This window comes from Lupinus angustifolius, chromosome LG07 (genome assembly GCF_001865875.1).
Source record: "Lupinus angustifolius cultivar Tanjil chromosome LG07, LupAngTanjil_v1.0, whole genome shotgun sequence".
Taxonomy (NCBI): Eukaryota; Viridiplantae; Streptophyta; class Magnoliopsida; order Fabales; family Fabaceae; genus Lupinus; species Lupinus angustifolius.
This window is the reverse complement of record NC_032015.1, coordinates 11,874,562-11,885,957: the sequence shown is the minus strand read 5'-3', so window position 1 is coordinate 11,885,957 and position 11,396 is coordinate 11,874,562. Positions and strand designations below refer to the sequence as shown.

The following is an 11,396-nucleotide window of genomic DNA, read 5'->3' as shown; positions in this document are numbered from 1 at the left end:
ACAATTTTCACATACGTCAATATATATATAGATTATTAGTCGTGATCAAGCCTTTGAAATCTTTTAAGAAAATATTCATCACCCCTTACATACGATGTTAAGATGGTAGAACCATGTAAAAAGGTTTCTTGATGAATCAAGAAGTATGAGAGAAAATCAAAATGAGAAAATTGAAACTTTCTATATTGAATTGAGTTACAAGGAATAAGAGAATCATCATTTATATACTACAATGTCTAACTGATAACTAACTAGTTAATTGATTAATTAAACTTTTAATCGATTAACGAAAACAATACTACAACTAACAAACTGAAATCAACTAACAACTTTAACATTCCCTCAAGCTCGAATGTGTCAAGCATTCCAAGCTTGAAATGATTGTGATGAATGTTAAAATGGTAGGAGCCATTAAAGAAACCTTCTTGATGAATCAAGAAGTATGAAATGATACATGAATGAGAAATTGAAAACTTGAAGAAAGAAAGATAAAGAAAAAGAATACAACTTTATTTCTCATTGATTGAATTAAAAGAAGATACAATGATTTATATATAGAAAACCAGAAAAACTAATAATCAACTATCTAACAACCAATTATCTCAATAATGTTTTTACATCCCCACAAGCTGGAATGTGTCATGCATTCCAAGCTTGAAAATGATTGCGTTGAACACAACGATATACTCTAATATCTTCTCTTGCTTGTGAGCGAATCTTCATTCAGTCTTAAAATTATAATGTGAAGCAACAACGACGCTTAACCACCATAGGCAGAAACAACTTCATCTGATGGTTAACCATCTATCTTGACAGAAGCTTAACCAACCATAATAGATGAAAGAGAAAAAAAAAATGGACTTTAATCTTGATCCGAATATGTTGCTTTAAAGAAGCAAAATTACACACTTTAACAATGTTGTGTATTTAATGAGAAAGAGGGGTAAAGAAAAAAGAATAGTAAAGAAAAAAGAAAGATAATTGGGGGTAAATGATAAATAATATGAAAATGTAGAGATTCAGATTTTAGAAGCTCCTTCATGAACATAATGCTATTCTTAATGACATATTCTGAAAGGTTGAAAAGAGAACTCCAAGCTTTAGAAGCAGCAAACGTGCATGCCATTTTAGAAAGTGAACCTTTGATAGATGAAGTTTTCCAAGAACTTGAAGTAACAACACATTATGAGGAAGATGTGGATGAATGGTTAGGCATGTCTCAACCTATCACTGCAAAGTCTTGAACACAAGTATGGACCAATAATTTAAAATTAGAATTCCAAAAGTAAGAGCCTTACACCTAAGGCAATAATACACCCTAACTCTTAATGTTGTTGAAGAATCCAAGGCTTGTGATCTTGTGACCAAGACCCTCTTGGATTTCTCAGTCACCACAGAAGACAATGATGCATTAAAATGATGCTGATGGAAAAGATGAAGTTGAAGATGATAAGTTGTTTATCAATCTTGCAAAATGCATTGAAGCGAGAAGCATCTTTTTTTGGAATTGATGCAAATACTACATCTTCTTGCAAAGAACACAACCTCAAGAAGCATGAGTTTTGTAGTATATCTCATGGCGGAAAAAGAAGAAAAGCGGAAGCTATAAAAAAGAATAGTAACACACTGATATACTACAATGTCTAACTGATAACTAACTAGTTAATCGATTAATTAAACTCTGAATCGATTAACAAAAATAATACTACAACTAACAAACTAAAATCAACTAACAACTTTAACATAATACCAGACCTAATTCACAAAGTCCTATAAAATATCAACTATTTTATTTTATAACCTATAAAATATCAACTATTTTATTTTATAACCTATAAAATATCAACTATTTTATTTTATAACCTATAAAATATCAACTATTTTATTTTATAACCTATAAAATATCAACTATTTTATTTTATAACCTATAAAATATCAACTATTTTATTTTTCCTAAACCAATCCAAAAAATAATATTACGTAGGCCAATGTTTTACATATTTTAAAGAGAGGACATGAAGATGTCATAATGTCTAATCCAATAATTCTTTTATGCTTTAACAAGTCTATTTAATAGCACTTATGTGTTGAACGTTGTTAAATATAAGGCAGAAGAAAATTAACAGCACTTATTAAAGAAAGTGTTGTTAAAGATGTTATCATTTGTTATCTTTAACAACGCTTTGAAGCAAGCGTCGTTAAAGGTCATACTTCATATATTTAACAATACTTCTTCAATATGCATTGTTAAATGTGTTATCTTTAACATTGTTTATTGAAGAAAGCGTTGTTAAAGATGTTATCATCGTTGAAGGTCATACCTTTAACGCTTGTTTTAGTGAGCGAAAATCTTTTTAAATTCAAAAACTAAACTTTACACAATAATACATATCACTCAGTTTATTTATTTATCGGCAATTGTTAGTTGTTAGTATTTTTTGTTGTGGGTGAGACTTCACCTTCAACCTCCTACACCCTACCATCAAACCACCTTATAACTACCATTTTTTGTTGATGGTGGGACTCAAACCCACAACCTCCTGCACTCCATTTCTTACGACCACTCTCTTCACCATCAGACCACCTTATGACTCCCTCACTCAGTTTATTATTTCTCTTACTTTTCTTCTTCTCCATAACTTACTTTTGTTTCTCTTTTGTTTTTAGTTTCTCGCTTCAAGCAAGTTATTGATTTTTGGTTTTTATCTTCAAACATAAAGTAAATCGTTATCTTATTTTAGCTTATTTATTTCTCTCTTCATTAATATTGTGATCTTTATTTATTGTGAAGTTATGCAGCTATGATGTTCTAGGTTTTTGGCTATGGTGAATATTGGAGGAGAAAGAATGAACAATTTCTGTAAGATCTCATTACTCATATGTTATTTTATAATATTGAAATCTCTTAAGGTTGAATGTAGTTGAAGTCGTTGGTGATTTAACAAATCTATTATAAATGTGGTGGAGTTGAACATGCTTGTCATGTGTTTGATAAAATGTCTGGATAAATATTGTCTTATTTAGAAAGTAGACATTTAACAGCACTTGCTTCATTGAGCGTTGTTAAATGTTTACTTTCTACAACACTGCAAGAAGCGTTGTTGAATATAACCTTATGCGCTCACATAGAAAACGCCACAAATATGCTATTAAATAATAATTTTAAGCACGGTTGTTTTACTATTATGACATAGTGTAAGATATGTATATATCATTGACCTTAATAATATGCTAGCTAGTGACGGATACATTATTTGAGTAGTTTAGAAAACTCAATGGGTAATATATTAATATTGTATTCTATAAATTATATACTCTTCATAATGAAACTAATATTGTAAAAACATACATATATATACTGATAGCGTGTAAAAGATTTTTATACCATTATTATATTAATTATTATTTATTTTTTAATCATCATTCATTTTAAATAAAAATAATACAAATCAATATTGGATCATACACTGACTACGTGTAAATCTTTAACTGTCAATACATAAATATTGTACTCAAATAATATTCCAACCACATTCACTCACCAACCCTACATTCATCCCGTTAATACGCATCTGATTCTACAAAACTTATAGACAAGTGCTATAAAATTAATGGCACCAATTGAACCCCAACATGCACATGGGCTTGTTCCCCTACCTCACATGTGAACCATATAAAATTTTCATCCAGCTGAGACATTAATAATTCAGCAGTATACAAATTAATCAATACACATTAAAATACAATGATATATTTATATATGAAGAAGCTCTTAAGGGAATAAAAGTATGCATTAAAATACAAAGATTAAGCACGCAACAATCATGACAGCAAGAAAATATGACATAATAATAAACAAGCCAGACTAGTGTATAGGTTATGTTTATTGCTTCTTGTCCATTATAAATGGTCTCCTTAAAATTAAAACTGAATCTATATACGAATAATAAAAACACAGAACACATTGAAACTAATAACACTGCAGAAGTTGCTTCATATCTTTTATATAGGTCCACTTTGATACGGGACTCTTATATAGAACATGTGTTTTGCCAGTTTCAGCTTCTGCTTTTGCATTTTTCCATGGCTCTTGGCGCTGTAAGTACACACAAAAAAGGTTAGAAAAATGTGGCAATGACATAATATGATATATATAAAGGAACAATAACTTTAATGAATCACTAACATTGTTTTAAATTATACTTTACAATTGTGATTACAATATTGCAGTTTTGAAAGTATACAAAATGATATCATTATCACAATTTAAAATATATTTAACTAAATAATGAAAAGGAAAATGTAAAATAATTAAGGTATATATAATGATGCATACCAAGCCCAATTGCTTCTGATCCTTTCATTATTCGCAAACGCTTGCATGACCCAACAAACATCCTTCACAAAAGTAAATACAAAATAAGGTTAATTTCATGGGTTTATATAACTAAAATAAGATTAATACATAGCTAGAAAAGCATGTTTCACAGTAATTATTAAGATGTTTTTGTTTTTTTCTGTAATAATAATTAGAAATATACGTCTAAATTTCTAAAATATATACAGTTATAGGATAATTAAATTTATTTGATGAAAATTGTAAATGATGGTTGTATAAGGTTGTTAGTGTTGGAAAAACTTACTCCCATGGTACATCACCCACAAGCATCCAGTCACCATCCTTATCTTCATAGGTTGGCACATACTCAGAACTGTTCAAGAGATCCATCAACTTGTTCTCATTCATGAAGTCTATCATTCCTTGGGTCCCATAATCACCTTTAGTAGTACCATTATAAAACATAAATACCACAAAAACTAATCCCAAGAAGATTAATCCAAATCATACACTCATCATCATATAGGATTTAGAATTACATATCTAATAATCACCATATGTTCAATTGGTATTTTATGTGTGATTATATTGCATGTTACGGTACTAGTTAAAAAATAAAGAAGGGTAAACTCGTGTACTAATATTAAGTTGATAACTTGTTGATGTATTACATATCATTTGATATAAAATAATTATTTTTAATTCCTTAAAGTTCGTTTACAGGTTTACTTTTAAAAGATAAAAAAAGAAAATTGAAGACTTAAAAGATATGAAATATATTTATAAGATGACTTTGAAGTTTTTTTTTTAATTTTCATCTTTCCAAAACTTAATTTACATAGGGTCTATAATAAATATCCTAAAAACATTAGCTAAGTTGTGGTAAAAGAGGTTTTAATCATTGAGGGCAACAAGATGAAAACATGACATATATTGGAGTTATTATTGTACTACTAACCCATGGTGAAGGAGCTAAACATTTTGGCTAAAGCATCAGCTAATTCTTGGTAGCATCTGTACATTGTTAAGTCCACCTTGCGTAGGTAAGGTGCTCCATCCATGGAAACCTTCACAAATGACCCTGAACTTGTCTTCTCATTGCATTCCTCACTGTTAACCTTTTGTGCCATCATCACGTTCTTCCTATATGACCTCACTGGTGGCCAACCAACTACTTGAGCCCTGCAATGATTTTCCAAATAATGCCCCCATCAAACTTATTCTTACAGTCTCTCTCTTTTGGTGCAAAAATTATATAAAAGTTGTTGAAAATTGCAACCTATATACTATAATTGTGAGTAAATTTGTAGGAATTATAAACTATTGACAGAAAAAATAGATAAAGAAAAGCATGTGAATAAGGGCTAAGAAGTTGAATATATATCATGAATTCATTATATACAAGCTTGATGCTTGACCCAAGAAATATAAAAATGGAACAAAGCATGCAGAGGACATTCATTATGACCTAATGGGATAAGATCTTAAGAGATTGATAAATATATCTAATCTTGCCTAACATACAAAGAAATTATTTTTAGAATTTAAAAAATGTTTCTATCAGGTTAAGTAATAAGTCAAATAACTTTATCATTACGTGGATGTTAACCTCACCTCAAATATAAGTAATCATTCATTTAGGAAAGAAAAGTGAGAAAATGGACTTACTTAGCTGGTGGCTTGGCAGGGTCGTTAAGGAGGGTCTTCTCCTTTGAGACATTCTTCAGATTCTCATTCAGATCTTCCTTAGAAGGAAGATTAAGTTTCAGATCAACAGTCTCAGAGAACCCTCTCTTCCCATTGGCCCTTGGAGTTTCCACCTCAGAACCACCACCAGGTAAACCGAGGCAAAGCTCAGTCTCCTTCAGGTTCAATCCATGCTCCTTCACCAGCAAAGTTGTTGCCATTTTTGGCTTTTCAATATAATAAAATCCCAAACCTTAGCAATATAGCAAAATGGAAAATAAAAACTCTATTTTTTTATATTTTCCCCTCTCTTGAAAGTGTTTTTCTCCTTTTGGCAATAGCTTCAACTTTCGTGTGTTCTCTTCTATTATAATGCTGCTTGGTCTAGATATATAGATAGGAAGAGAGAGAAAATGACCATTGCCCCCTCAATAATATTACTTTTAAGGAATTTGACCTTGTGCTGCATGGGCATGTTATATACACTATAACTATATTATGATATATGTCACCAAAAAAATGAAGTGTTAATACTTTTTATTATTTTTAAATTAAATAATTAAAAACTTATAAATTTACCCTATCACATTTGACTAGTAGAGGGTAAAGGTATAGAAATTGGATGGAGATCTTATATTTTTTATAGTAAAAAGTAAAATCTTAAAAAACAAGAAATAATAAAAAGTAGAACTTTGATTGGCTTGGAACAGAAGTGAGACACTACTGATAATAGGTGATCTATGTTAGGAGATCTGCTGCCCTTTTTGGTGTCCTTAGTAATATCTTGGACTAATCAAATTATTTAATTGAGAAATAAAATTTTTAATATTTTATATTATTTAAAGATGAAGACATATAGGACAGAGGATTGGTAGGTGGTATTCAAGGTTAAAGTAATAGAGAAAATCTCAATACTTACGTATCATATTGGGGACCAATTGCATGGTAACACGTGGAGATGTATGAAACGTTGATCTTTGAAGAGGAAGGATTAAGGCTTAACCAACTAAGATAATTTTCATATGCAAGTAGGATTTGAGGTACCTACTATTCTACAAAAATGGAAGGACCTCCAATGTGTCTCCCACAATATATTAATCAATATGTGTTGTAATTTTCAAATCAGATGCGACACTTGGTCTTGTTAGTTTCCCATCTTATATTGTTCTCTCATTTGATGACTACCTTTAGTTATCTAAAATAGTGCGTTGTGTCTTCACTTTGCAATTTTTGTTAGATATCTCTAATTAAGCAGCAATCATGCTTTTCAACCTTCAAATTATTGGATCAAATTTTGTTAGTTTGGCTACATTTTTATCAGTTACATTCAATTGTATTACACACAAATTCTTATTTCGTACTACGCCAGAATTTATAATTAACAGTGCTTAGTGAAGTAAGCACTATTAAATATGATAGGTGTATATATATTCAACAATGTTTGCTTTAATGAGCGTTATTGAATGTATGGGTCAAAAATTTAACAGCGCTTAGTGAAGTGAGCATATTGTTTATCACACATTTAACAATGTTTGTGTCAGTAAACGTTATTAAAGGACTGGAGCAAGTGTTGTTAAATGTCATACATTCATATATTTATTAGCAATTCTTCAGTGAGTGCGATTAAAAATAACACATTTAACATTGTTTACTTCAATAAGCGTTGTTAAAAGTAATACATTTAACAGCACGTGCTTCAATAATAGTTGTTAAAAGTAACATAGTTAATAATGTTTGCTTTATTGAGCACTATTAAAGGTCGTCATACATTTATATATTTAACAACATTTCTTCAGTGAGTGTTGTTAAACGCTTGTTTTAGTGAGCGCTGTTGAACGCTTCTTTTAGTGAGCGAAAATCTTTTCAAATTTAAAAACAAAACCTCACACACAATAATACACATATCATTCAGTTTATTATATTTCTTACTCTTCTTTTTCTCCAGAGTTACATTTTTTTTATTTTGTCTTTAGTTTCTCTCTTCAAGCAAATTATCAGTTTTTAGTTTCTCTCTTCAAATATAAGGTAAATCGTTTTCTTATTTTAGTTTATTTCTTTCTTTTTATTATTCAGTCTTGATGCTTGCATTTACACCATAAATAACTACTCTTTGATGCATTTGAATCATTATCTCTTTTAAATAATTAGTTTATTTATGGTCGATTTGGTGGAAACATTTCACTAATAATATTGTCTTTATTTGTTGTGAAGTTTCGTTGTTGTGGTGTTCTAGGTTTTTTGCTATGGTTCACTAGTTTAGAACACATGGTTTGAGTGTGATGATAAATGTTCTTTCTCAATTGTTGCTAATTTTGTATTTTTCATAACTTTTGCATTTTGTTTAGAGTATGTCATTTTTTATTTGTATTTGCAGCTTGTATTGATCATGGAGGAACACCTGAACAGTCTATAAAGGCTTGCACATTGGAGGAGAAAAAATAAACATTTTGCAGAAGATCTCATTACTCATATGTTATTTTATAATATTGAACGATATTAAGGTTGAATGTAGTTTGAGTCGTTGGTAATTTAACAAATCTATTGTAAATATGACGGAGTTTGACATGTTTGTCATGTGTTTGATAAAATATCTAAGAGATATTGTCTTATTCAGAAAGTAGACATTTAACATTGTTCGTTTCAATGAATGTTGTTAAATGTCTACTTTCTACGACGCTTCAAAAAATGCGGTTGAATATAATCTTATTTTCTACTGCTCTCACATAAAAAATGCACTGAAAACGCTATTAAATGACAATTTTAAGCATAATTGTTTTGCTATTCTGACATAGAGATATTATGATCAATCTTATAGAGTACTTTTTTAAGACATTGTAGAGCAACTATGTTAAAGTAGTTAGTGTTTATATGTTTTTATGTGTAGCAATCATATTAATATAGGCACAAGTATTGACCAATTAACATATATTCATGCCAAGAAATTATATCAATATCATGAGTTTCTAATTTTAGAATCTAGAACCAAAATTTATTCATGCATTCCTCAATTCAATTTCATACAAAAGAGGTTGTCAATCTCTAAGTACAAATTAAGCACAATAGATAACTCATAAAAACCAAAACATAACAATTAAGCATAAATTTGAATCCAAGTGTCAATTAAGCATCAAGTGAGTATTACATCCAATCCCAACAAGGAGAAGTTTAGCTATACATATTTTCATGGTAACTAGAGGAAAAAAATCAGAAGAGAAAAATACAACTCATATGAGAAAGAATTACTTTCTCTTTTAACTTGTTTGAATTTTACATGATTTGCTCAGCTCTGGAATTTCGTTGGACACACCTCTTCGCCTGACCTCGACTATTCACATAGCCAAACGGCGTTGGGTGCAGGTCTTTGAGATTGACTCAACTGCTTTTTACTTTTTGTTATTTTGGACCTGGGATGAGATGAAAAATTCACGTGATAAGATTTGTGCAATAATTTAACTTGATGCAAAGTATGAATGATATTTATTTAATTTTTTGAGTAAAAAAATGTTTAATTATCCTTATGGAATAAAATAATTTTCACACATAACAAGTATCTCAAAGAGAATTAATTAAAGAAGAATATTCTTTGGTGCATAGAGAAGCCTTGTAAACTTGTCTCATGGAGATGCATTGTGGCTTTAGAGCTTGAAGAGGTTTCATGTACTCATGATAAAGAGCATGAAGAGATTGGGTTAAAAGAAAACTTAGAGCATGGAGAGACTTAATTGTATACTCATAAATATCTAATCTAATTGATTATAGTGAAATCTTGGTGTAATGAAGAACTAGATTTACATTGAGTTATGTTCATTTATTTACTCTTCCATATTTCTATAACTAATTATCGTTTATACCAATGGATGTATTTTCTGTCAAGTGTTTAATAAACTATCTCAACATCAATCTGAGTGTGAACATTAAAACATATAATTTAGATAAGTTAACTTGTCTATATCTACACTCGTGTGACTGAACTTTGTTCAGTGATCTAAAAATTTCTTCAATCAATGCCCAAGTATTGATAGACATAATTCAATCCTTTCTCGTATTTATCTTGTTTATTTCAAGATTGATAGAAAAAATGTTGCATTCGTGAACCTTGAGATCTAGTCTATTGGAAACTATTAATTGCATGTCGCTTACAATAGAAACAATTAATGAAGGATCAATCACTTGTCTATTGGAACCTTGAGATCTAACTAGCATTGTATTCGTGAATGCGAGCCTTTATAGCGAGATTCTTGGTGAATACAATGCATGAAAGCTGGGATGGCGCATACTCAAGTTTGAGGTCATGTACCCTTACTTTTTATCTTTATTTTATTGATTGAAATTTTAGCAATTCACTACCAACAAAACGTTGGTCTAATAGTGTAAGACTCTATTAGATCATGATATGATTAAAAGGTCAAATATTCAATTTCTATGAGTGACATTTATTGTGAGACCCAAAAGGTGAAGAAATACGTACTAATTTTTTTTTACAACATTTCACTTTTAAGCATACCGAAGTTTGAGGTCATTTGCCCTCTTTTTTTTATTGGTTTGATGTTTCAGCATTTCACTTTTATAGCATGCGTGTTTATAAAGAAGATTGCTCCAAGTTTATAAAAATTGTAATAATCTCTACTTTTAGAAGGGAACTCTCTCTACGTTATGGAATTCACATATTTAAATTTTTAGAAGATTGGTCCAAAATTGTTAATCTCTTTTCCTATCATACCATTTCAATTTCTTTTCATACTTCAATTTATTCCAAAATTATTTTCTCTCTCCAGAGAGACTGAGGGTATAATTAATAAATGGATAATTAATATTGTGGTAAACTTGGACAAGAACAACATAAATTTTCTATAAAACGACGCTTACAAAAATTAAGGAAGTATAACAAGGATTTTTTTGCCAAGCAAAATGCATTAAAATTAGCACAAGGAATACTAACCCAATACAAGAGAAAAATCACAACTTAATCTTTTTAGAATAAAGCTTAATACAAGAATTTGGATCTTTACACTAATTAGTGAAAATTAAAGGAGTATGAGCTATTTCTAATAAAAACCAAGTCCAAGATCTAGCTTGGATCAAACCCATAATATGCACATAACTTACCGTTTTTGCAAGCATGTGGCCTAATTAGATCATACAAGTTTTGGGCCAGAATTTCCTCTCTATCAAACAACACCTTGTGCCACTGGACCTCCTAAGACGAAATATTGTTATCCCAAAGACCACAATCTGCCACTGTTGCCTTTCTATTCAAAGCTAAAGCAAAAATTCTAGGATAAACATCTTTCAAACTCTGGTTATGCACCCAAATATCCACCCAGAAAAGAGTTTGTGAATCATTACCTAGAATCCTCCAAACATTCTCATC

The 11,396-nt window shown here is 30.0% G+C and overlaps 1 protein-coding gene across 2 annotated transcripts; it reads right to left on the bottom strand.

The window, feature by feature from the left end:
* On the bottom strand, positions 3,773-6,424 carry LOC109352349 (auxin-responsive protein IAA14-like). 2 transcript variants are annotated; one of them, XR_002108357.1, is made up of 6 exons: positions 6,008-6,424; positions 5,298-5,521; positions 4,644-4,779; positions 4,337-4,398; positions 3,993-4,096; positions 3,773-3,892 (listed from the first exon to the last, which is right to left on the bottom strand). XR_002108357.1 is itself a non-coding variant. In XM_019594300.1 (5 exons), the coding sequence occupies exons 1-5, from the start codon at positions 6,244-6,246 to the stop codon at positions 4,059-4,061; spliced, it is 699 nt and encodes a 232-aa protein (XP_019449845.1). In that variant the 5' UTR covers positions 6,247-6,424; the 3' UTR covers positions 3,808-4,058. The 2 variants fall into 2 exon arrangements, 1 of the variants encoding a protein (XP_019449845.1); XM_019594300.1 differs by having other exon boundaries at positions 3,808-4,096.